This window comes from Sinocyclocheilus grahami, unplaced genomic scaffold, assembly GCF_001515645.1.
Source record: "Sinocyclocheilus grahami isolate Dianchi unplaced genomic scaffold, SAMN03320097.WGS_v1.1 scaffold43.1, whole genome shotgun sequence".
Classification (NCBI taxonomy): domain Eukaryota; kingdom Metazoa; phylum Chordata; class Actinopteri; order Cypriniformes; family Cyprinidae; genus Sinocyclocheilus; species Sinocyclocheilus grahami.
Window position 1 is genome coordinate 1,917,814 of NW_015505222.1, and position 27,327 is coordinate 1,945,140.

The 27,327-nt window shown below is 37.0% G+C and overlaps 2 protein-coding genes across 3 annotated transcripts in view; both read left to right on the plus strand.

Annotated features, from left to right (window-relative positions):
• Positions 1-8,397, plus strand: part of nbeal1 (neurobeachin-like 1) — a 69,009-nt gene extending 60,612 nt beyond the window's left edge. For both annotated transcript variants that reach the window (XM_016268125.1, XM_016268126.1), the window contains 5 exons: positions 1,097-1,213; positions 1,432-1,593; positions 1,685-1,833; positions 3,038-3,173; positions 6,197-8,397. In XM_016268125.1, the coding sequence (XP_016123611.1) occupies positions 1,097-1,213; positions 1,432-1,593; positions 1,685-1,833; positions 3,038-3,173; positions 6,197-6,298 (666 nt within the window). In that variant the 3' untranslated portion in view covers positions 6,299-8,397. The remainder of the gene's footprint in view (positions 1-1,096; positions 1,214-1,431; positions 1,594-1,684; positions 1,834-3,037; positions 3,174-6,196) is intronic.
• Positions 8,398-9,793: 1,396 nt separating this feature from the next.
• On the plus strand, positions 9,794-24,564 carry rbm26 (RNA binding motif protein 26). Its single transcript, XM_016268155.1, has 20 exons — positions 9,794-10,182; positions 10,506-10,624; positions 10,836-10,972; positions 11,513-11,604; positions 11,726-11,931; positions 14,239-14,322; positions 17,204-17,338; positions 17,467-17,578; positions 17,842-18,001; positions 18,092-18,256; positions 19,112-19,231; positions 19,327-19,392; positions 19,646-19,771; positions 19,876-19,950; positions 20,657-20,824; positions 20,908-21,012; positions 21,949-22,137; positions 22,222-22,308; positions 22,391-22,504; positions 23,806-24,564. The coding sequence occupies exons 1-20, from the start codon at positions 10,124-10,126 to the stop codon at positions 23,893-23,895; spliced, it is 2,409 nt and encodes an 802-aa protein (XP_016123641.1). The 5' UTR covers positions 9,794-10,123; the 3' UTR covers positions 23,896-24,564.
• Positions 24,565-27,327: the final 2,763 nt, after the last annotated feature.

The following is a 27,327-nucleotide window of genomic DNA, read 5'->3' on the forward strand; positions in this document are numbered from 1 at the left end:
TTGCTGATTATTATCAATGTTTAAAACAGTTGTGCTGCTTCATATTTTTGTAGAAACTGTGATTTTCAGGATTCTTTGAATTCAAAATTCAAAAGAACAGCATTTATTTGAAATAGAAATCTTTGGTAACATTATAAATGTCACATTTGACCAATGTAATGCAAAAAAAAAAAATCTTACTGACCCCAAAGTTTCGGTATGTATATTCGATGACTCATTCATTTGCATTAAGAATCAAATTTAAAGCTAGAGATTGCATTAGTTTTTGTTTTTTTTGTTAAAATAGCATAATTAATTTAACATATGGATGGATTTTAAATAATAGTTTGAGGATATTTCTTATAATAAGCTGGGAATTTTACTAGAAATATTTCAGAAGTTTCTTCCTTAATTTAACATTCTTAGGAATTTAGTTTTAATTGGTAATGTTTTTTTTTAAACTACCTCGTCACTTGTTAAAGGTGCAATAGGTGATTGTCTTCAGAAACATTTTTTGTTATGCTGGTTGAAAGTCTCTTCACATCCCGATAGCAATCGTTAAGTTAAATGGTCTAAATGTATTTATCTGTATTTATATAATATTCTGTGGAAGGCGTATTACCAAGAAATGTTTGTTGCTCGTTCCAAGCATTTTAATTGACTTTCCTACCTCCCTGTCAACATATGTATTCGCATACCTCTGCTCACGCGGTTCGTGCAGACAGGATATGTCATCAGCGTGTTCACGTACGCTATGCAGAGCGAGAATGGCAGGCAAACATCAACAACCTGACCTTCCTTCCTGGTATTGTAGTACTGTTACCAACTGTACTATAAAGTTTTCTCACCAGTGAATGACACATGACGTATTGTAGTAATGTTGTCTCTGGTCGTCTGATCTGTTCGTGCGTTCAGGAGGTGTGGCTTTGGACGGCGATTTGCAGGGAGGGTGGGACGTTCGCTTTCAGTGCTATCAGGCTAAAGTTAGCATTTTCCAAGATCTCCTACTGCACCTTTAAATAATATAATAAATAAAGTTTTTATTCTCTACTCATATAAAGAGGAGGTTTTTATTTCTAATACAGTGTTGGAGTTTAAACTTGTTCTGTTTTTGTAGGGAGGTGCTCCAGTCGGTCTGTCCCATAAGCCAGTGCAGGTATTGTACGGACACACAGATGAAGTTGTGAGTGTGTCTATCAGTACAGAGCTGGACATGGCGGTTTCTGGATCACGGGTGAGACTCACCTCTCTCAAAATCACTCAAAAACACTGTCTACTACTCACACTTGTTCGGTATTCAGCAACTGGCATTGTGCCTTATTTCAGATACGAAAAGGATAGCCAATCATAATGTAGCTCATTTACATAACGGGTTTTTAAAGAGGTCAAAGATGGGTGAACTGGGTGGATTTCAGGGAGTAAAATGTAAATCGCCGTTTGTGTGTGTCAAAGGATGGGACGGTGATCATTCACACTGTTCGGAGGGGTCAGTACATGCGCTCTCTGCGGCCGCCGTGTGAGAGCTCTCTGCCCGTGTCCATCATGCACCTGGCTGTGTCCTGGGAGAGACATCTAGTGGTGCACACCTGTATAGAGGGCAAAGCCACGCTGAAGGTATCAAACACACAGTTCAGTTCCCCTTCTCCACACACATTTCTGTGCCTGTGTAAACCGAGCCTCTTTGTGTTGTGTTGTGTGTGTTCAGGATAAGAACGCCCTGCACCTGTACTCTGTGAACGGGAAGCACCTGTGCAGCGCACCTCTGAAGGAGCAGGTGACAGACATGTGTGTTTCAGGAGAACATGTGGTCATTGGCAGCGAGCAGGGGTTCCTGTCTGTCAGAGATCTGTACAGGTAAACCTGTAAACCATAATCTGCTGCTTTTTTCATATTTTAACACGCATCGAAACAATAGTTTCAGCAGTTGAAGTGGCTCTTGAGTGTCATTATTACAATGTGTTACTGGTGAATGATGAAATGTTTGAAAGAACACGCATGCACTGAGGTAACCGAGTCATATCTAGATATTGCAGCAGTACCAACTTTTCCCAGCTGCTTTGGTTCCGGAAGCGTTTTTTTCCATGAATTACTCCTTTTGGGATTTTAAAATAGTCTTAATTTAAATGCTTTACGCCATGAACTAAACCAACCAGCTACGAGGGGAATCAATTAATCTAATTTAAAAACTACTGATTAAATATGGAAAGAATCTGATTTATTTATTACATAATATATAGTTGTTTAAGTATGATTAGAGCATGATTTACAGTGATTCATAAGCTTCTTTTGATTACATATACACAAACAATATATTTTATATTTATTGCAAAACATATATATACATACCTACAGTACTTATCAAAAATGTTTTTAGTCTCTTCTGCTCATCAAAGCTGCATTTATTTGATCAAAATGCAGTAAAAAACAATAATATTGTGAAATATTATTATAATTTAAAATAATTTTTTATTAGAATATATTTTAAAATGTAATTTATTCCAGTGATGCAAAGCTGAATTTTCAGCATCATTACTCCAGTCTCCAGTGTCACACGATCCTTCAGAAATCATTCTAATATGCAGATTTGTGTGATTCTGATAGGTTGAAGGTTTCTTTGCAGAATTGGAATCTCACCAGGAATTCCACTGTTAAACACAATTATTTAAAAAATAAGTTGAAATAATGTGGGCTGATGGCCTTAACGAAAGCATGTACCATTGATTAACAACCTCACAGTTTCCAGGAGGTCTGTCTTTAATAGTTTAAGCTAGCATTTAAAAACAATCATTGAGACTTTTACTTCCAGAACCTGCCTGTTGCACTTTATTAAGGGATAGTTCAACTCTATTGTATTTACTCACCCTCAAACCTGTTTGACTTTCTTTCGTCTGCTGAACACAAACGACGATACTTTGAAGAATGTTGGTAATGGGGAAAAAATACTATGGAAGTCAAACTGTTTGGTCATTCTTCAAAATATCTTCTTGGGTCGGATTGTAAGAATGTCTGTTCCTTGAGCTTGATCCTAACGCCGCCTCTCTCTTGGTTTCCATGGCAGCCTGGCTCTGTGCGTGTCGCCGATGGCGATGCGGGTGCCCATCCGGTGCGTGTCAGTGACCAAGGAGCAGTCTCACGTTCTGGTGGGCCTCGATGACGGCAAGCTGATCGTGGTGGGCGTGGGGAAACCCGCCGAGGTAAAAAACTCCTTCAGGAACTACATCACCCAGAGGATGGAGGGCTCGCCTCTCATGCACACGCTGCATGTGCGATCGCCCGCACGCCTGCTGCATCTCAGAGACCAGAACACGTTCAGCCCCGACATCATCTGAGGGAAATACATACAAGTCAAGTTCAGATACATAAAGTTCACATGTTTACCTAGCTATCTAAGTGGGGACTATCCAAACCCAAAACCATAACTCTTCCCCTAAAAGAATAGACTTAAAAAAAAAAACACACTTTTGAAGAGAAGCCCAAAGTGGTATTATCAGATTTAGCTAACTTCTGAGGACAATTTTCATACATTTTTTCCCCAAACTATCAGTCAATCAATCAATCAATCAATAACGTAAACATAAACCGTACACTCATCATGAGCATAGTAATGACATAGCAATGCATTGAAACTGTTGCCAAGGATTTTTTATCTTGAGCATCTGTTGTGTAATCAGTGGTGATTGTGTGAAGTGTAAATGTTTTTAAATAAGTTTGCTGTTGGTTTCAGTTTTCTCTTAGCAGTTGGAGTTGTAACCTAACCAAACCAAACCCTCATGATACTACTAACAATGCTAGTAATAATACGATATAACGATAGAATAATAATGATAGTAATAATAGAATAAAATAAACTCGTAGTGTCACACTCATTCTAACTTTTGAAGAGAAGCCCAAAGTGGTATTATCAGATTTAGCTAACTTCTGAGGACAATTTTCATACATTTTTTCCCCAAACTATCAGTCAATCAATCAATCAATCAATCAATAATGTAAACATAAACAGTACACTCATCATGAGCATAGTAATGACATAGCAATGCATTGAAACTGTTGCCAAGGATTTTTTATCTTGAGCATCTGTTGTGTAATCAGTGGTGATTGTGTGAAGTGTAAATGTTTTTAAATAAGTTTGCTGTTGGTTTCAGTTTTCTCTTAGCAGTTGGAGTTGTAACCTAACCAAACCAAACCCTCATGATACTACTAACAATGCTAGTAATAATACGATATAACGATAGAATAATAATGATAGTAATAATAGAATAAAATAAACTCGTAGTGTCACACTCATTCTACAATAATTGTAATACTGTGAAATCATTAGAGAAAGGTTTCGATGGTTTTTCTGTTTTTGTTTTTTGGTTATCAAAAAAAAAAAAAAAAGTTTTCGATGTGACTGAATGCACAGGTATTCATGCCAAACACTGAAGCTATTTTTGAATATTCCAAACAGTGCAAAGCGTTCTCAAGGATTTTTTCTTAAATATCACTAGCTTGTATAGCAACATTTGGGTTTCTACATTAGATGAACTTAAATGGAAAATACAGCCTGAAAAATACTCTACATGAGAATGTGAACACGCTTCTAGCTACGCAAACTAAATTGCAAAATGTGAAGTAACCGATGCTATTGATATTATATCAGTATTTCATCTTTAAAATATCATGATTGTTGTCAGTACCAGTATATTGCGATACATTATTTTTTCATTCACCACATTGCCACAAGGGGTGCTATAATGTAGCTAATTCCTTAAATTATCGCACATTGTTTGATGTGAACTCTATCGCCCCCTTGAGTTCTGAGATCAGTTAAGATGAACGTAGTCTCTGCCTCAGACGGAAGAATGGAAAACACTGACTCAGTTTGCCGATTTCAATCTGTCGCACATTTGTGCAATGGGACCACGAGCTTACAATGCATTTTTCCAGGCATCTGTGTTTTGTATGTTTGTGTAGAGTATGTTTCTGACATAAAATAATATCAGTTCAGACTTAAAGGGTTTGAATACACACAGTCAGTACATACAATTACACAGCCCTGCATCTTGATTTGCAAAAAAAGGAATATTATTATGTGACTGGATTATGCTGAGTTCAAAAATATCAATAACAACTTTCCATCATGTACAGTTCTTCCACAAAATAAGAATGCATTACCAAAAATAGCGCTCAGTCAAGTGTCAAAAGTTTTCGGATTTAATGACAAAACATGTATTCAAAATGTTTCATTTAACATAATACTCCATTTAATGTCAAAGAACTTTACAAAATAAGCTTTTTTCACAAAATGTGTACTTTTCTTTTGCGCTTTGGATGTAGTATAACACCCACAGATGTAGCAGAAAACATCTGGCTCACGTTTGCATTTACCTTGAAATCAGGATTAGGCATAAATGTCTAATCCTAATGTCTTCAGAATCATTCATACATGTAAAAATTGGCTGGGAATTGAACAGATAGTCATAACCTGGCTCACAGGAAGATATTATTATGTCTTTGTGGCATTTTTAAGGGATAATACAAGACCTCTTCACCTTACAAATGGTTGTCAAAATGCACATCATATTTTTTGAGAAAAGTGACGTGCTTAAAGGCGGGGTAAGCGAATTCTGGTAGCCAGTGTTGACATTTGAAATCACCAAAACAAACATGCCCCTACCCCAAAAGGGTCTCGCCCCTATTTTGATAGCTCCGCCCCACACATACGTACGCAACCCAGGCAACGATTAGTTCTGTGAAACAAAGCAAAACCAATGTTACACCGTGTCTACACCAGACGCGAGTGGCGCGGCGCGACAAAATGCTATGGAACTCATTATAATCAGTGATACTGTCTACACTGAATGCGGCACGATACGACAAGTCCCCATCAGAAAACTGCTGCTACGTTCTATTCATGACGTATTGACACAAATTTCAAATGATTTTCAACAGTCGCTTTGTCACGTCCAGTAAACGGGCACTATTTTTGGAATCAGCAGCCCAATTAGTGAGAAGCACGTCTTTCATTCAGCAAATATAATGCAGGGCGGTGTTATCATTTTCTTATCTCATCTTCTTTTTTGAGTTACTTCACTTGAAATGCACATTTTGATTTTGCACTAACCTCAAAATGAATCCAATACAGATGATCTCACATGCACTCATCAATCATCTTTTTTCCCCCTCTGTTCACCTCTTTACTTTTATCCTTCACTTCCCTCTCCTCTCTGTTCCTCAGATGCGTTCTGGCCAGATTACGAGGAAACTCTGGGGCTCCAGTAAGCGCCTCACTCAGATCTCGTCTGGGGAAACCGAGTATCACACCCAAGAGCAACCCTGACCCCGCCCCTAAATCACAGCCCTCCTGCCTGATTGGCCCACTGCCCTGTCAATCGCCCAAATCCATCGTTTCAGATGGGAGGATGGCTCTCTCCTCTTGCTGAAACAATATGAAGGACTTTTTAGCACCTGTATGCAAATCTGTGTGTGTGTTGAACCAAATGGATGCATGTTCCCTCGTGTAGTTGGACTGGTGCAGGCACCATCTAACTACATGTGTCTGAATTCTGTGAAAACCCAAATGTTGACCCTCCTGACTCCGCCCTCTCTGTCGTTTTCCACCACATGTGCCACGTCCATTTAGTTAATCATCATTAACACACTGTTATCACCATCAGCATCAGCATCATTACAACATGTTTTTGTCATGTCTACGTTCACATATGTGTTGAGTACGTGTCCAGTTATTTGTTTCTTTAGTGGCCTTGTCATATTTCATAGGTTGTTTTATTAGTGGACACAGGCATTATTTATTTGCACAGTCTTGCTCTTGCACAGACCTCGAAAAGTGGATGATATTGTACACCAGTATAATACGCATGGCATATTCTGTTCCAACAGACCAACACATTTTATAGCAAAACTGACATCTGTAGGGTGCGAACGCTGATTTTTATTGTGCGTAACTGTTGAATGTTGTCATTCATTACTTGAATTGTGATGCAGTTATTTCATTTTGTCGTGGATGTACATGCAAATAGTTTTATAACCATTCTACCATTCTAGTTTGGTTTATAGATTTGTTGCATCTGAAACACTACAAATACAAAGGGGGAGAAGTTTCGAAGGGCTTTGTGAGACACGACAGTAAGCAATACAGTTCGTCCCTCTGAAGCATTCCACTGGCTAATCGCTGCTCCGCAGTCTTCCTAGTATCCAAACCGAGCACTACATAGAGAGGAGGTACTTGTGTACCACGGGACAGCTAGAACCAATGCAGCATAAGTCAGGTGAGACGCTGTTTCCCCTCCTCTTTTATATTTCTAAGCCATGCAGTCTTCGTTTACTATGCAGGTAAACATCCAGGCCTTCTAGAGAATTCAGTTACCGATTGACATCTGAATTCTGCTTATGCAGTTTTTATTTCTTCACCGTAGGCTGGAGATGTATGCGTTTCCTTTACAAGAATGTACCATAGTGATCATAGTTTCCAGCAAAATTCCTTTATTATAGTCACAAGTGTGTGTAAAGTACTAAATCACTAGACTTGGTATAGTGATAATAACTGGTATTGTGGTGGAAACTATAATTACCATTGTATTTTTGTAAGGGTTTAGTTTGTGTCTCATTTTCTTACACTAATGTCTTTGAGTGACAACATTCATTCCTTTACTAAAGGTTGGTTGTTTGGAAACTTATAAGCGACGTTAATGAAGATACTAATACCAAAATGCAGATGTCTTTATCAGGATGTTCATATAGTTGTGTGTGTTGTATGTTCTTCCATATATGTGCTTTAGTTTGCTATGGTGCTGAAGTTTAGATTCGAAGTCTGAATCTAAGGGGATGAGTTATGTTCATTTCTTATCGCAAAGTGCTCCCTGCATCTGCTGGTTGCTTTGGAAATAAGTTATACCAAGAGATCTAAATTAATGCTTTGATTTCTTTGCATTTATTCTATTTTTTTAAACTGTCAATGTAATGTAAATCCCAGAGGTGGCTGATTTTATTCACATGTCTGTTTGTATGTATATGTGTTTCTCTTCCTTTAATTAAATGAATGGAGTGCCTTTTTTATTCCGTCGTCATGCAAATTAGTCTCCATGATCTGAACTCTACAGCATGACCTTTCGTGTGACCCCTGTGGACAGCCACGGTTTCTGCGGGAAGTACCAGACAAACTTCAGCAGTCCTGAGATTTACTGAGCTGCTTTTGATTTAGTCGTCACTAATGGATGTGTGTGTATATCTGTGCTTATTTATGAATCCAGTATGAAATGTACAGCATGAATTTGATTTCTGTTTATGAATTGTGTTTTTTTTTGCACTTTCCAGGTACGACAAATTGTAAGAGATTGTTTTAAATGTCTCCTTGATCTGTACAGAGAAACTGCTTTGTTATACGTGAAAATTTATCATTAAAGCCCTGTTGAAAAGTCACAGTGACGTGTTTATTTTAAGTTGTGTGTCAATTAAATAATTCAATGAAAATATTGATTGTGTAATGTTATAACATTACAATTAATCATAGTGAATATTTACACTATCATGTATCATTTTATTTTATGCTTCTGTGTGCATCATTAGATTTATTTTAATAAAAAAATATGGCAAATATATTTTAGTGTGAAACGGAACCATGGCTGAAACAAATCCATGATATGAAGTATTTATTTGTATTTTGTACAGACAATAGTCAAATTAATAAAGAACATTAGAACACTACAAGGGTATATGTCATAAAAAATTAGACTAATTATATTATAAAAGAAACTAATAGGCAAATAGTGTGTTAGTATTGCTCAGTTTTGTTATTTGAGAATATATATTTCGAGCCAATGTAATAAATATATTCAAATAACTCAAAAGTTGAATTTTTTTTTTTAATAAAACATACTTTTTCATGTAGTATCTGTTTTGTAAAATGTGATGATGATGCTGCCTTCACACCGCAGCGGCCCCTTTAAAGGGGTCATATGACGTTGCTAAAAAATAACATTATTTTGTGTATTTGGTGTAATGAAATGTGTTTATGCGGTTTAAGGTTCAAAAAACACATTATTTTCCACATACTGTACATTATTGTTTCTCCCCTATGCCCCGCCTTTCTGAAACGCGTCGATTTTTACAAAGCTCATCGGTCTGAGGAAGCGAGGTGTGGTCTGATTGGCCAGCTATCCAATGCGTTGTGATTGGCTGAGTACCTCAAGCATGTGATGGAAATGTTACGCCCCTCACCATACTGTGATGCCCTGTCGGGCCGGAGCGATGATTCAAAAACATGAAAACCCATTATAAACGAGGCATTCGTTGCATCCAGTGGGGACATAATTACTGAATATAATGACTTATACTGTCTTTTTACACGTTGCATTGTATTTGGGTTGAACTGTTCTGGAACAGTGTTGTAAATACAACTTAACCACTGATTTCTAGTCGTGTCCTCTTTTGGAAGACCAAACAAAGTAGTTTCGCTTTCACAACGAAACACACAGCGCTTTCACGACATGGCGGCAGCAACAATACTACAGCGAGAATAAAAGTTACGCCTTCTTTCTTTGCGTGAACATTTAGGCGCCGTTATGCAAATCTTCCCACATAGTGACGTAGACATGTGGGGACGTGTTAGAACGAGCCGTTTTAGGTAGGTGTGGTTGACTCTTAACTTTTATTAAGAATATCTCTGGATTTGAGACTTTAGTCTTTGCAACTTTACAGATCTTCTTTATGCACCAAGAGCTTGTAACACTCCAAAAAGAAAAAAAAAATTGAAATCGCATCATATGACCCCTTTAAGAAACTCTGGAAGTGACTGTGTGCGGCGGCGGACTCTCGCGAGATTTGCCCGCGAGAGAAAACAGTCGCCATTTCTCGAAAAGTAAGAAAGAGCTGAAAGTGTGGCGGACAGTTCGTTCACATGCGCACAGAAACCATCCCCGATAACTCCTGAAGTAAAGACCGCATCTAAGCTTCCCGTTACCGGCTGTCTTCCCTGGCTGGTGTACAACTAGATGTGATATTCCAGTCGGAGTTTATGAGGGCGGCAAGTGAGTGAGTGAGGCCTGACAGTACAAACACACTACGTTACGTTGCAGCCTGTAAACTCACTGTTGTTGGTCACTCTCACAGGGGCATAACTGCAGAACAAACAGCCCTCCTCTGAAAAATGATCATTGAAAACCTCGATGCCTTGAAGACGTGGCTCTCGAAGACTCTTGAACCCATGTAAGTGATGCTGCTGCTGAAAATGATAACTAAATGATGCTAGCAAAATGATTCAAATCTCCCTGAATGTCAGTGACTTTAGTTTTATATGACTTTATTATTGACAAATGCTTTTGCTCTTTTTATATATTGGTTTTACATTCTATTGACTATAATGCTTGCACTTGGTTATCCTAGTAATCACGAGTTACCAGCAATAGTAAGTTGTATCTATTATACAGATGCTCTAAACTTGCTGTAAAGATGTTGTAGGTTGTCAAATAAGCGTCTTTATGTCATCATTGGGGTTTAATGTAACTGAAGTGTATCTGTCTGTCCTGCAGATGTGATGCTGACCCTTCTGCTCTTGCGAAATATGTGGTTGCCTTGGTGAAGAAAGATAAATCCGAGAAGGAGTTGAAAGCACTGTGCATTGACCAGTTGGATGTATTTCTTCAGAAAGGTATAATTCAACTCTATTAATGATCTGAATATATGCAGTTCTTTTGCTCAAACCAGATGAAGGTCACTAACTAGTAGGATCATATCAAGGTGGTTGTCATTCATTTTTAGACATGATTTGCATAACAGCCGCTTCAGTTCCATGTTGCTTCCAGAGTGACAGTACAAGCATATATGCACATGCATCTACATTCATTTGCTTTTGCTTGCAGAAACGCAGATATTTGTGGACAAACTTTTTGAAGCTGTGAACGCAAAGAGTTACCTACCTCAACCAGAGCAGCCGACTTCCGCAAGCAGAACTGAAACTCACCAGCGCACAGAGAAAAATGAAACCAAGAGAGAGGAGGTAGCACAAAACAATCACATAAGATCAACCTTTTGAATAATCCTACACTGCCGTTTAAAAATGTGGGGTCCGTATTAATAAAGAAATGAATACTCTTATTCAGCAAGTGCACTTTAAATTGATCAGAAGTGACACTAAAGACATTTATAATGCTAAAATAAGAAAGTTACTGTTCTTTTGAAATTTCTTTTCATCAAAGAAACACATTGTCAAGCAGCATAACTGTTTACAACATGATAAGACATGTTTCTTGAGCAGCAGATCAGCGTATTAGAATGATTTCTGGAGGATCGTGTGACACTGAAGACTGGAGAAATGATGCTGAAAATTCAGCTTTGATCACAGGAATTAATGCAAAACAATTATTTTTAATCTTAATACTTTACAATATTAATATTTTTACTGTTTTTGATCAAATAAATGCAGCCTTGCTGAACAGAAGATCATTATTACAGACCCCAAACTTTTAAGCGGTAGTGTACGTTGTGAAATTTCTTCTGCGCTTGATGGTATCGATTTCTGTGGTCGGTTTTGCATAAGCAGCCCAGCCGAGATGAGGATCGAGAAAAGAAATTCTCCAGGAGAATAAACCACAGTCCTCCGTCTAGCTCCAGATACAGCCGAGACAGCAGGTGAGAATAACATTAAATATTACATACGCTTTAACTTTCCCAAAATGCCACATACATGCATCTCTTAAGCCACCTTGTTAACCATCCTCATATTTTCTCTTCTATTCCAATTAAATTACAGGAGAGTAGACGACCACAAGAAAGATGACCGTTCCAGGAAGCGAGAGTATGACCGTAACCCTCCCAGAAGGGAATCGTACAGGGAACGTTATAACCGCAGGAGAGAACGCAGTCGTAGTCGCAGCTGGAGTAAGGACCGCACTCGTGACCGGGACAGAGAGCGGGACCGCAGCCGATCTCGCACACGCAGTCGCTCTAGAAGCAGAGGTGAGGCGTCACTTTACTTTAGTGATTAGGTTTATTCTCATATTTGAATTTTTCTGCGTGTAGTTGACATGAAATACTTTTTGCTATGCTTTGTCTAAAACAGATTTATGTAAGTGCTTATATTTTGTAACTCATATTAATAGAGACCGCATGGAATATTTCTACTTAAAATACTTGAGCCAAAACCAGTAGTTTTAGTTCTTACACATATAGGTAAAAAAAAAAAAAAAGTTTGAAGAATGTAAGATTTTTAAAAAGTTTTTTGAAAGAAGTCTCTCATATTCAACAAGGCTGCCAATCCTCTACATTGCGAGTAAATCACTCACATATGCGACTAAATCTTCACTTTTTGAAGTTTTTAAATTCTCAGATTTTACTCGCCAGTGTGTGAGTTGGATGCTGAGTATATGATCAGCGCAGATATATTTTCACTCACAGAACACTCTGACTGAGCGCTTCAGAGTTTCAGTCTCCGTCAAGCGATCTGTGATATTTTTCAGTTCATCTAAATGGATGCGCAGCGCACCTGTGTTTGTGTATTTGGCATAACGTAAACTCTAGTGTGAAGACGCACAACTCGCCGTCGCTTTCTCTCACACGTGCAGAGAGCGAGCGAGAGTCTTACATAACATGCAGAATTGATGCGCTTCATGTAAACGATATACTTTGTTTTATTTTCCTGTAAAAATAACTTCTCTTCTAAATTCTTCAGCTTTTAAGAACTGCCGGGTTTTCCTGTAGTAGGCGGAACTAATGCGCTAACGACAGTCTCATTGGCTGGTGCTCACCTATTATCATCCCTGTTTTGATTTCAGTTCGAGCAAACGCACACAACCTGATTAATATTCATGAATCCAGTAGCTCATTAATCCTGCGTTTTTATATTGTTATTATTAGTAGAATTCGTATAATAATAATAATAATCATATAATATTAATAATAATAATAATGCTGTCTCGGCTGTATCTGGAGCTAGACGGAGGACTGTGGTTTATTCTCCTGGAGAATTTCTTTTCTCGATCCTCATCTCGGCTGGGCTGCTTATGCAAAACCGACCACAGAAATCGATACCATCAAGCGCAGAAGAAATTTCACAACGTACACTACCGCTTAAATTTTTGGGGTCTGTAATAATGATCTTCTGTTCAGCAAGGGTGCATTTATTTGATCAAAAACAGTAAAAATATTAATATTGTAAAGTATTAAAATTAAAAATAATTGTTTTGCATTTATTCCTGTGATGCAGAGCTGAATTTTCAGCATCATTACTCCAGTCTTCAGTGTCACATGATCATTCAGAAATAATTCTAATATGCTGATTTGCTGTCTACACTGGATGTGGCGCGACACGACAAATCCTCGACAGAAAACTGCTGCCGCATTCTATTTATGACGTATTGACACAAATTTCAAATGTTTTTCAACGGTCGCTTTGTGTAGTCCACTGACAAATAATTTCGGTTGCCGAACATTCGGTGCATCCCTAGTAAAGATCATGTTCCATGAAGATATTTTGTAAATTTCCTACCGTAAACGTATATCAAAACCTAATTTCTGATTAGTAATATGCATTGCTAAGGACTTCATTTGGACAACTTTAAAGATGATTTTCTCAATATTTAGATTTTTTTGCACCCTCAGATTCCAGATTTTCAAATAGTTGTATCTCGGCCAAATATTGTCCGGCGCGACACGACAAATCCCCGACAGAAAACTGCTGCCGGACTTCATTGCTAAGGACTTCATTTGGACAACTTTAAAGGCGATTTTCTCAATATTTCGATTTTTTTGCACCCTCAGATTCCAGATTTTCAAATAGTTGTATCTCGGCCAAATATTGTCCTATCCTAACAAACCATACATCCATGGAAAGCGTATTTATTCAGCTTTCAGATGACAAATCTCAATATAAATCTCAATTTCGAAAAAATTGACTGTTAAGACTGGTTTTGTGGTCCAGGGTCACATATTAAAAACAGTAATGCTGTAAAATATTAACACAAGCTAAAATAAATGTTTTTTTATTGTGTATTTTTGTGGAAACTGAAATTATTTACAGTATTCTTTAAAGAAAGTAAAAAAAAACAGAATTTATTTAAATCTTTTGTAACATTGTGTTTGTCACTTTTGATCAGTATAATGCATCCTTGCTACATAAAAGTATTAATTGTACCAAAAAACTGACCCGTTTTTAACTGTAGTATACTTACTTGCATTAAAATTAAAAAAAAAGCCCCACACATTTTCACAACATTTACAGTGCTCACTTTGTCATGCTCCTGTTGAACGCTTTTCTTGCCCTCCTAGAGCGAGATTCTGGAAAGCCAAAATACGAGCACAGTCGTCCAGAAATTTTGATTAACACTATACAAGTGAATAGGGAAAATCAAAGCATTAAAAAAGTGTGTCAAGAATATGTCACGGAACAATGAACAATCAGCCAGCAAATATCGTAAAATACATTCTGGTAAATAGGACTTATGTCATACTTTAGGGATTTATTTTGCATTAATGACCAGATTACTATCATCTCATTTACACAGCTACACTAAGTTTCATAGATTTGGGGTTGGTAAGATTTTTTCTTTTTAACGGATTCTGAAAGAAGTCTCTTATGCTCACCAAGACTGAATTTATTTGATCAAAATTAACAATAATTTAAAATAAGTTTTCTATTTGAATATATTTAAAAATTTTATTTATTCCGGTGATGACAAAACAAAGTTTTCAGCATCTTCAGTGTCACATGATCCTTCAGAAATAATTCGGATATGCTGATTTGCTGCACATTTCTAATTATTATCAATAATGAAAACAGTTGTGCTATTTCATGTTTTGTTGAAGCCATGATCATTATTTTCAGGAATGTTTAAAGTATACAGCTATTTGGAAATCTGGAATCTGAGGGTGCAAAAAAATCTAAATATTGAGAAAATCGCCTTTAAAGTTTTGATATATTTACGGTAGGACATTTACAAAATATCTTCATGGAACATGATCTTTACTTAATATCCTAATGATTTTTGGCATAAAAGAAAAATCTGTAATTTTGACCCATACAATGTATTGTTGGCTATTGCTACAAATATATCCCTGCAACTTAAGACTGGTTTTGTGCTCCAGGGTCACATATTCTAACTGACTCATGTGAGGATTTATGTAAATTATGACTAGTTTTGGTGCAAGAATTTTTGATTAACACTATACAAGTGAATAGGGAAAATCAAAGCATTAAAAAAGTGTGGAATATGTCACGGAACAATGAACAATCAGCCAGCAAATATCGTAAAATACATTCTGGTAAATAGGACTTATGTCATACTTTAGGGATTTATTTTGCATTAATGACCAGATTACTATCATCTCATTTACACAACTACACTAAGTTTCATAGATTTGGGGTTGGTAAGATTTTTTCTTTTTAACGGATTCTGAAAGAAGTCTCTTATGCTCACCAAGACTGAATTTATTTGATCAAAATTAACAATAATTTATAATAAGTTTTCTATTTGAATATATTTAAAAATTTTATTTATTCCGGTGATGACAAAACAAAGTTTTCAGCATCTTCAGTGTCACATGATCCTTCAGAAATAATTCGGATATGCTGATTTGCTGCACATTTCTAATTATTATCAATAATGAAAACAGTTGTGCTATTTCATGTTTTGTTGAAGCCATGATCATTATTTTCAGGAATGTTTAAAGGGTTAATTCACCCAAAAATAAAAATTATCCCACAAATTACTCACCCTCAAGTCCATCCTAGGTGTATATGACTTTCTTCTTTCAGATGAATCCAATCGGAGTTATATAAAAAATTGTCTTTGATCTTTCAAGCTGTTTAATGCCGCTCAGCAGGTGTTGCATGCATCAGTCCAAAAGAAGTTAAATAATAAGCGCCCATCCATAAAAAAGTGTCTCACACGGCTCCGGGGGGTGAACAAAGGCCTCCTGTAGCGAATCGATTCGTTTTTGTAAGAAAAATATCCATATTCAAAACGTAATAATCACTTTAATGTAGCTTGCGCCAACAGTCCTACACGGAAGCAGCTCCTGGATGCGGATGACGTATGAGGTCGGCGTTGTGCGTGCGCCACTCAGAAGTGATGCACGCGGAAACGCAGCAGAGAGATCAAAACAAAACAACGGTCACTTATTAGAAGTACAAAACGAGGATTTGTAAAGAAGAATGTCGAAGGATTTTGATATTAGCCAAGAGGAGACTGGTTTTCCTTTGCTAAAGTAAGGAAACTTTGCTTCCTTTGCTCCTGTTAACAAACGTTGGTTTTTGGACCTCATACGTCTTCCGCCCGGAGCTGCTTCCGTGTAGGACTGTTGGCGCAAGCTGCACTAGGGCCTTTCGCACCGCTTTAGTTCCAGAACTAAATGTACAGTACTAAAGTACTGGGATTTACAGTGTGTTTACACAGCGTTTTAAATCATGGAGGGTGAGGGCGTTTTCGTACGCGTTTGGCCAAGCAATGTCTACTTGTGTCATGATTAGTACCAGTTGTGCTGGTTAGACCCTGCTCCGGAGTAGGAGCTAATTTGGTTCTCGAAAAAGGCAGTCCGGTACTAAAATCACACCCAGTTCCGGAGGTGTGAAAATGCCAAAAAGTGGGTAGTTCCACAATTAGTTCTGGTACTATGAAAAGGTTGCTGCGGTGCGAAAGGCCCTATTAAAGTGATGATTACGTTTTGAATATGGATATTTTTCTTACAAAAACGCATCGATTTGCTATAGAAGGCCTTTGTTCACCCCCCCCGGAGCCGTGTGAGACACTTTAAAAAAAAAATTTTTTTTTATGGATGCGTGCTTATTATTTAACTTCTTTTAGACTGATGCATGCAACACCCGCTGAGTGGCATTAAACAGCTTGAAAGATCAAAGACAATTTTTAATATAACTTCGACTGGATTTGTCTGAAAGAAGAAAGTCATATACACCTAGGATGGACTTGAGGGTGAGTGATTTATGGACTAATTTTCATTTTTGGGTGACCTAACCCTTTAAAGAATACGAAGTGCAAAAGAACAGCATTTATTTGAAATCGAAATATTTTGTAACATCTTAAATCTCTTTATAGTCCCTTTTGATCAATTTAATGCGTCCTAGGTGAATAAAAGTATACATTTCTTCAGAATTCAGAACATACAGAATCATTCTGACCCCAAATTTTTGAATGGTAGTATACATGCCAAATAAAAATGCTACTATTTATTATTTTATAATTATGGAATTACAAGTCATTGTTTTTCTAATATATAGATTCATTTGAGCCAGAGGTGTATAATCCTGAAGCCCCCAGCATGACCTCGCGGCCCATTTACAGACACAGAGTCAACGCTCAGCGGCCCAATCTGATTGGTCTAACCATGGGAGAAGTGGATCTGCCCCCTAGAGGTAACCGTGAGCTCTGGCCTCCCTGCTAAACCAGCTCTTCAGGAATTTGCTTATTTTTCTTCCTGTGGAATTGAAATACACATTTATTTTGTCCTTTACTTCCCTTTTTTTGTGTGTAATTCTTTTAGAGAAAATGTTAAACAGCAACAGCGCTCGGATCGTTTTAGAATCAGACTCCAGGAAGAGAGGAGCAGGAATGCATGATGGAACGATTCCTGCAAAGAAACCCTGGTTTGATAAGTAAGACCGAGTCGTTCAAATATTTTATGACTTTAATATTCTGAATTTTAAAAATATATTTTTTTTATTTAATTATAATTTTCTGGTGAAATGAGTACATAAAATGGTGCATATAGTTGAATATGAATGCAGTCTTTCTAAAGAGGTTTATTAAAATGCTTGAGTGCACACTAACAAAGCATCCATTATTTGGTGCTGCATGCATTTGTTTGTTTCATTACTTACTTTTGACCTCAATGTGCGTTTTTCTTTTTGCTCTACAGACCAAACTTCAACAAACCAAACCACCACAGCTTTCACAGGAGAGTGCCCTACTCTTCAGCAAACGCCAAACTGGCCATCCGTCAGATTCCTCCTGAACTCAACAACATCAGCAAACTAAACGAGCACTTCAGCAAGTTTGGCACCATCGTCAATCTACAGGTACTGTGATGGTTAAAAGTCAACATTTGTGATATGTGATATGATGTTCATGATCGTTTTGATCTTATAAGCACATTTCCTCTGTTTTAGGTGGCATATAATAATGACCCAGAGGGGGCGCTTATCCAGTTTGCCTCCCCTGAAGAAGCCAAACGGGCCATGCAGAGCACAGAGGCAGTGCTCAACAACCGCTTCATCAGAGTACACTGGCACAGAGAGGACGCGGTGGAGCACACACACACCACTCCACATCCGGTATCAAATTCTCCAGGAAATTTAACTATTAGTGGTCAAGCAATATTTTCTTAGTGACCGATGCCACTAAAATGTATATTTAAATTGAATTATGATTAAATACATATTTTATTGTATTTATTAAATGTATATTTTATTTAAAGATAAGATTTTTTGTAATAAAATATTTTTGTCTTTAAGGAGTAAATAACACATCACTATTTTTATCGATTTATCACAATTTAATATTAAGAGAGTAAATAACACGCATCACAATTTTTATATTTATCACTATTATGTTAATCAATTTAATGTACTTATAAACTAATCAAAATGTTTATATTAACACTTTAATTTCAAGACAGTAACTTACATTCATCACAATGTTTATCATAATTTAGTTTATAATAGCTAACAGATGTATCATTGTTTTATTTCACATGCACAATGCAGTCACAGCAATACAGTTCATATTTATTTTATATAACATTAAAATAATTCATTTGAAAATTAGTTTGAAAAATTGATTGTGCTCCTATTATAATGTTTTAGAAATAAAAAATGTAATCACTCATGAACCGAAAGCAAATTAAACACTACAATGAACAGTTCACTCGTTAATCAACCTTGGCTACTTATTGATGATCCACTAATTACTACCCAGGCTGTATTAATACCTCTTTCCACAACACAAAAAAATTCTTACGTAGTTTGCAGTACACATTCCTTTATAGGACAAATTCTTACAATATTGAGTCATTTTATTGTGCATGATCTGACTGCTGAATGTATTAGGCAAACATCATGATCAGTTTCATATATCAGATGGTTCCAGCTGTAAAATCTGATTGTTGGAGCCATGTTTGTTGTTTGTAGAGCATACAGACAGCCCAGGAGCCTGTGGTGACCACACCGAAACAGTCAGTGAAAGACCGGCTCGGACCCCTGCCCTCAGCCCACCCTGAACCCTCACACGACCCCGGCGGCGCTCCACAGGTGAATGTGTTGCTCAAACGCTTCCTGATCATGCGTGTTTGTATTTGTTCTTTGTCTCAGATCTCAGCATGTCTCTGTGTTTCTGTTCTCTACAGAATACAACCAAGGCTTCAGTGAAGGAGCGTTTGGGCCTCTCTAAACCAGCTGGCTTTGGAGGAAAGGTTTGTTTTTCATAGTTTTGCATAGTGAGGCTTTATATTTTTATCAGAAAGTCTAGTCTATGTTGCAGCTTATAAACCTCCCACTTTCACTTTAAGGGCCTAATTACTTGTTTGTGTAGAGTATGCATTCAACAGTGTCATCTTGTTGTGCCCCACTGGCTTCTTTTGAGACCCTTTTACATGTGTGTGTGTGTGTGTGTGTATATATATAATGTAAAATCTCTTGGTAAAATCTTTCCTTTTTTTTTTTTAGGTCTTTTCCACATCTACTGGCCTGACTAAGACTGTTTATAACCCAGCTGCACTGAAAGCTGGCCAGAAGGGAGCGCTATTCGGGAGCGCCGCTGTCAGCGCAGAAGATGCCCTGAAAAGGAAACGGGTTTGTATCATTGTGCTGGAAAAAGCAACCTGCAAGTCACACGTTTTATGCTTGTGTTAGCAGTGTTGAACTACTGTAAATGTGGTCCTGTCATTCTCCACCAGGAGGCGATGAGACTTCAGCACGATGTTCGGAAAAAGAAACAGGAGATTTTGGAGAAGCACATTCAGACTCAGAAGGTGCGGCATTAATTGTTGTCCTTTTGTCTTGTTCATATATTATGTTAATTAGAAAGATGCTCGTTGTTTCCTAGGTGACACTATCTGTTAACTAGGTGTATTAAAGTTAAAAAGTACACTACTGTTGGGAAATGCTTTTATTCAGTAAAGACATTTATAATGTTACAAAAGATTTATTTTGCGAATCTTTTGGACTCTATTTATCAAAGAATACTGAATGTACAACTGTTTCCACAAAAATATGAAGCAGCACAACTGTTTTCCACATTGATAATATAAAAAAAGTTTAAGCACCAAATAAACAAAAAATACATTCAAATAGAAAATAGATTTATCTCAAGTACTAGTAAAAATTTGTATATTTTTGTTTTTATATGTAGCTGCAACATATTACTAGGCTGGCACTGACTTCATTACTTCAAAAGTGTGATAAAATGTGCATGAACTTGGTTATAAAAAGTCTAGAAAAATAGCTTTTTGCTGTTGTCACAGCTTGCTAACTAGTGATGGAAACAAATATTTGGAAGTCAGTCTTGTGAGCGCATTAATTGATCTGTGCTATTTGACAAGCTCATAAATCAAAGTGTCACTTTACTTCTAATATCAGCAGGCTTCTGTGAGGGTTTGATTTAGGGATAGAGAAATGAATGACTTTGTACATAAACGACTGCATTTTGAGGTGACTGAGACCGGTGTGTGTCTTCAGCTGCTGATATCTAAGCTGGAGAAGAACAGGTCCATGAAGGCGGAGGATAAAGCTCTGATCATGCAGACCCTCACCACCTTCACCAACAGCATCACCAAACTACAGGAGGAGATGAAAGGACTGTCCAGTACTAATGCCCTCAAGACCACACTAAAGAGCAAAGCTCAGGTACACACACAGTCCCAAAGCACCATAATCAACAAATTAATTTTTCTGCATGTGTAGCCTGTATGATGCTTCTCCGTTTTCAGGCTCAAAAGGAGCTCCTGGACACTGAGTTGGACCTTTATAAGAAAATGCAGGCAGGAGAGGACACTGCTGAACTCAAGATCAAATACACTCAGCTGCAGTTGGAGGTATATTTTACAAAGAGACAAAAAGCTCTATTCTTGCGCACATTTACTTTATTTCTTATAGCTAGAGTATGGCACATTTATATTTTTTTCCAAATTTAGCCGTTAGTCTGTATATAGCTCGATATTTTTACATTTGCTCTCAAAAAATGTGAAAAAGACATGGACTGGATAGAAAAGCTATTGTTACAAAGTACATGCTGTACAATTGTTTACTACAAAACATTATAGTTATCTGACTGAAACTAAAATTAAAACCAAACCCCCCCCAAAAAAACAATACATAAAATAAAATACTTATTTCGGCTAGTTGCCAAGGCAATATTTCTCATTTTAATTTAGTTTAATTTAATGTACAAAAATAAGTACAACTAAAACTGAAATAAATGTTATATAAATATAAAACAAAAAATTATATAATCAATATAAATTACAAAAGCACACAACAAAATTACTAACATTTTAGCTAAAGTTAAATGCACCAAAAATGTAACAACACATTCAAAATATTAATAAAAACTGTACTAGTATCTCTATGATGCTGAAATAACACTGCTAAAAAATCAACAGTTAAAAAACGGAAATCTAGACATAGTGACCACCTAACTAAATGAACACCAAAAGAAATGTTTAAAATCATGTTTACCTATAAGCACATTGAACCAGTATAAAAATATGAAATAGAAAAAAAAAAGACAATTAAACAAAATGTTGTGGCTGAGCGAGTTCTTTTGAGAAATAAAAACATCACACATTACATTAGCCACATTTAAATACGATTGTCAATCCAGAAATTATGCAGTGCTAGTAGCATGAGAAATTAAACATCTATTCAAGTAGTGAATAGGTTATAAACCGGAAACTCATTCTCAGTCCTTCCACTGAGTGGCAATGTAGTGCTACTTAAACTCTGTACGCTTATGAGATGTTTTCTTTCAGGCTGCCAAAAGGGGACTACTGACCCCAGGACGTGGGAGGGGGGCCCACGGCAGGGGTCGGGGGGGCCTGAGGAGCCGAGGACGCGGGAGAGGAGTCCCAACTCACGCTGTGGTGGATCATCGACCCCGAGCTTTAGAGATCGGCGGTTTCACTGAGGCAGATCGAGTCGACCTGCTGCCACACTTCGCAGTGAGTGACTTTAAAGGGCATGTTGCATCACACTGTTATGAGGTATGTCTTTGAGTCATAACTGGTTCTCCCACTAACCTCCAGCAATACGGGGAGATTGAAGATTGCCAGATGGAGGATTCCAGTCTTAGTGCCATCATTACATACAAAACCCGTGCAGAGGCAGAACGGGTACTGACATAACCCATAAACATCAGTAAACACATACATGCACGCCTTCATGCAGAGTCTAAACTTCAACTCTGTTCCTCAGGCGGCCATCCACGGTGTTCGGTTAAATAATCAGGAGCTGCGCTTGGCCTGGCACAAGCCCACGGCTTCCCTCAACACAACAGACCCGGATGAAGTTGAACCTGAGGATGAGGAGGTATGCCCTTCATCACAGTTCACTTTAAGAGTGTTTGGTTTACTCATTTGTACTACTTTTCTTAGGTATTCAAGTCATTTTAACGTTTTTATAAATTACAATATATTTATTTTTGCTGGAGAATAAAATAAAGTATTTTTTTGTTCAGCAAGGGTGCATTAAATTGATCAAAAGTAACAGTTAAGACATTTGTTACAAAGCATAAATGCTGTTCTTTTGAAATTTCTATTCATCAAAGCGTCATAAATTAAGCAGCACAACTATTTTCAGTAATAATGATAAGAAATATTTCTTGAGCAGCAAACCAGCATATTAGAATGATTTCTGAAGGATCATGTGACACTGAAGACTGGAGTAATGATGCTGAAAATTCAGCTTTGCATCACAGGAATAAATTGCATTAAAAAAAATATTAAAATAGAAAGACATTTGTTACAAAGCATAAATGCTGTTCTTTTGAAATTTCTATTCATCAAAGCGTCATAAATTAAGCAGCACAACTATTTTCAGTAATAATGATAAGAAATATTTCTTGAGCAGCAAATCAGCATATTAGAATGATTTCTAAAGGATCATGTGACACTGAAGACTGGAGTAATGATGCTGAAAATTCAGCTTTGCATCACAGGAATAAATTGCATTAAAAAAAATATTAAAATAGAAAAAGTACTTTTAAATTGTAATAATATTTCATAAAATTGCTGTTTTTACTGTATTTTTGTAAAATGCAGCTTTGGTGCGCATAAGTGATAAAAACGACCCTAAAACACTAAACAGTCCTGCGATAATACATATTTTGATTGTCCATTGAGTGAAATACTTGACAAATTGGAAGGATCTTCATATTATTTTCTTTTTATTTGGAAACTAATGGACACAACCCAAAAATGTGATAATTTATAACAAATGAAGTCATCAGTGTCTGTACACAACTTAATGTACCACTTAAGTTACAAACAAAAACGTAATTACAGTTTGCATTATCGCATTTCTTTCTCTAAGTTCTATTTAAATGAGCCACAAACTAATGCAAACCTGTGACCGCACAACATTACATGTAAGTTTTCTGTTGTGATGTTGCTGAGCAAGTGTAAACAATTATGCCTTATAACATGCCTTAATAAATGTTGGATATGTCTTACTTTATATTACTGTTTCTTCCTTGTTCTTGTGTAGAAGTAACATAAACCAGTCCTGCTCACATATAGCTGAGCGAATGTACCATGGGATAAGCACAAAACATTTGTACTGTCATTGTGCATTCATTTGATTCTGAGTGTCCGTTTTCTGATTGGCTGCAGTTTCCAGAGGATTCGTTCGTGGACGATTCCCTGCTGCAGGACGATGATGAAGAGGAAGACGATAACGAGTCGCGCTCATGGCGTAGATGAAGATGAAGTCGTGTGTCCAGTCCTGCTGCACTGCACCACTCGAGCGCATCGGATCTTGAGTTCTGTGTTTTTGAAATGGTTGTTTTTAATAATATTGATTTACATTTCATTGGCTTTTTTTTTTACTTATCAAACCTGAGCAGCAAATAGAAAATGTTACTCAAAAGGCTGTGAATTTCAATTACTGAGATGTAAGATAACATGAATGATTTGATTTCTCGCCGCCATCGTTTTGTTTCGTATCGTTTCAAAACATTGACTAACTTTTGGTGGATGCATTGTTTTTCTTTTTTCTTTTCTTTCTTTTTATGGTCAGTATGTTGACCCAAATTTCTTTTCAACATTTCTGAAAATATTACAGATTGAGACAAATATGGGAAATGTTTCGATCTCAAAGACAGTAGAGCATTTTTGGAGCGTTGTTATAAAACATGTTGTATGCTTTCCTTAGTATAATCAGCCTGATGAGGATGTAGCTTTTTGTGTACATATTTTATGTATCAATTTTAATGGTTTTTGCTTCTGGATTCATCTCCTGGCTTTAATTTTGAAATGTAAAAAAAATAAAGAATTGAAATGGTCTAGAAAAAATATCAGCTGCAAAAAAAAGAAAAGAAAAGAAAAAATATTGAGAGCTCTGCTGCAAAAGCAGCATTGAAAACAAAAAAATCTGAACAGCTGAATAAAGACCATTTCAACCCCCACCCCCCAATCCTCACAAAAAGATAAAATGATCCAGTAAAGTAAGATCAGTGGTGGTTTTATCTGCCATATGCAGACGTGACCTCATCGCTTTTAAAACATAAGATTACTGAAATTATAACCAAGAATTCATAGTGTTTCCTATACCTTTAAAGAGTTTGTTCACCCAACATCATAAGTGACTCAACCTCATGGCTTTCCAAACCAATCAGACTTTCGTTGATCTGCCAAAAACAAATGAAGAGATTTCCATTCCACCCAAAATTTGACAATTAAACAAGTTCATAAAGAGGTTATAAAAGAAATTTGAATTTGGAGCACCATGAGGGTATGTAATTAATGAGAGAATGTTCATCTTTGGGTGACCTGTCCCTTTAAATGACTATGAAACAGTGGGAATGTTGTTCTGTATGTTAAAGCAGTGGTCACATTGTGGACTTCAAGCATGCAAAATGTAGATTGTCACACTCTACTGTAGGTTTTCTGTTTATAATGCATTACACAGCCCTGCATCTGGGAAAAAAATTAAGCTGATTTGCAAAAAAGGCCTAATGTTACCTAACTTGATGCTGAGAAAAAGCAGTCAAATGTCAAAAGTTTGGGTTTTGATGACAAAACGAAGCATTCAAAATTTGTATAGGAGTGGAAAAAGTGGAAATCAGGATTTGGCATAAAGTCTTCAAAGTCATTCATACATGTGAAAATGAGCTTAGAATTGAAAACAAATTTTGTTGTGGTAATCTGGCTCAGAGAAAGATATGCATCTTGTGCCAGTTTTTCTGATGATTATGGGATAATACAAGACTTTTCACCTCACAAATGATTGTCAAAAGCAAAAATGCTACAAAATCATATTTTGTGAAAAAGTGTAACATACTCGAGCAAAACATGCACCATTTCTGCAATCAGCAACCCAAAATCGATAAGAAACAAGTACTGGATTTCATTCAGCAAATATGATGCAGGGTGGTGTAATAAATCACAAGTGATTTGCTTTCAAAATCAATGATTGCATTCAAAAGCTGAAACAATCTGAAGCTGCAGCACTGTGAATTTGCAGCTTTTATGTTTGTGCTCGTTGAAACTGACCAAAAGATAGATCTTTGATGTGTAGATCCTTATTGGTTTTACATTTTCTTGTCATACAAATTTGCAGGTCCCCAACACTTTTGTATGCCGCAGAAACGTGATACGAGCATGAGCTTGTGTTTCCAGTCTCCCACATTTGCATGCATATAATTGGAAGTCAGTTTTTGAGTTCAAGAGAACCGTCCGCAGCTGAAGTACTCGAATTAAGTGGATGAATTCATTGCAATTTTACAGAAGAAAAGAACGAGGGATTTCAGTACGGCGCTTTTAATGACCTATTAGTTGTTTTCATGTTGTTGTTTTTCGATGTAGTTGTTTTCATCTCTCTGGGTGAGTTGTCAAGAGTCGCTCCATCTGTCTCACTCTGCGGCGGCGGTTAAGGTGCTGACAGAAGCTTTGGCTGTTTGAACTTTTCAGTGGCCTTGTCATGCAGACAACTGCCCTCAGCTGAACCACAAATCCCAGATTCCCCAGCAACACCGCAAAATTAGCTCCATAAATCAGAGGGGCTTCTGGGAATAGTCCCTGTGTTGCCAGGGGCAATGGATCATCCCAGATGCTGGTGTCAGGGGTGCGCAAATCTCAGTGCCACAGGACGCGAGACCGTGGGCAGATCCAGCCATCGCTCGTGTTAGAAATACTCCGGTGAAGTCGGTGAGAAACACACGAGCAGGAGCTGCCAGAAGTGTCTGTCGGTGTGAATGTTCACACGTACGTACACACCAAGCCCTCTTTCGTATTTTATTTGTATTGGCTGGTGTGTGAAGTAATTTTTTCCTTATGACTTATTAAAGATGTTTAGGAGATTTTGACCTGTTATAGACAATATTATGTCTTTGCATTTCAGAATTCAAAATTGTTGTTTTCTAGTTCTGTGACTGATCACTGAATGGCAGTGTGCTGCAAATATATTCAGCACGTCATTATTTTGCCGTGACGTGTAATACTTGTATGATGACGTTTCAGCCAGAATGTTTTGTCAGTTACTTTCTTGCTCATTGCATAATTCTCTGTGATGCAATTCATTATTATTGCACTATTTTACGGTTTAATATTAAATAACACTAAATGTTTTTAATTAATTTTGGAGATGATTTGGCTTTTTTCTTTTACTTTTATCCAACCCCTGGATATTTTGATATAAGGAAGTTGTTTTTCCATTACCACACATTAGTATAATTTCTTTACCACATAATATACACTCTTAAAAATAAAGAGGAATTTCGCAGTGATGCCACAGAAGAACCGGTTTTGTTTCCCCTAAGAACCTTTCAGTGAACAGAACGTAAGTACTGTAATTTCATAATATAAATAATTTTTTTCCACTATAAAGAAACTTGTGTAATGGAAAGGTTGCATGGATGTTCCATGTCAGTAAAGAAGCTTTATTTTTAATTATATTGCCTCTATATATGTGTGCTTTACTTTTAAGCATATGTGTTGTGCAGTTAATGTAAACCCAATGATGTATTGACATTCTGATTTGCACAGATGTGATGTGACGGGCTGTAACGAAGGTTAAAGATGTCAATTTAATTATGGGTCAAAGGTCACATTACTTTGCAAACACATCCTGGAGCCAAGATGGTAGATTAGAAAGATCTCAAGTCATTTAGATAACTTATGTTAACGTACTTAAAA

Coding starts and splice junctions, on each gene's coding strand:
- rbm26 (XM_016268155.1), top strand. CDS start 10,124: ATGATCATTGAAAACCTCGATGCCTTGAAGACGTGGCTCTCGAAGACT. Junction 19,232..19,326: donor ACCCCGGCGGCGCTCCACAG/GTGAATGTGTTG, acceptor TGTTCTCTACAG/AATACAACCAAGGCTTCAGT. Junction 19,772..19,875: donor ATGCCCTGAAAAGGAAACGG/GTTTGTATCATT, acceptor ATTCTCCACCAG/GAGGCGATGAGACTTCAGCA.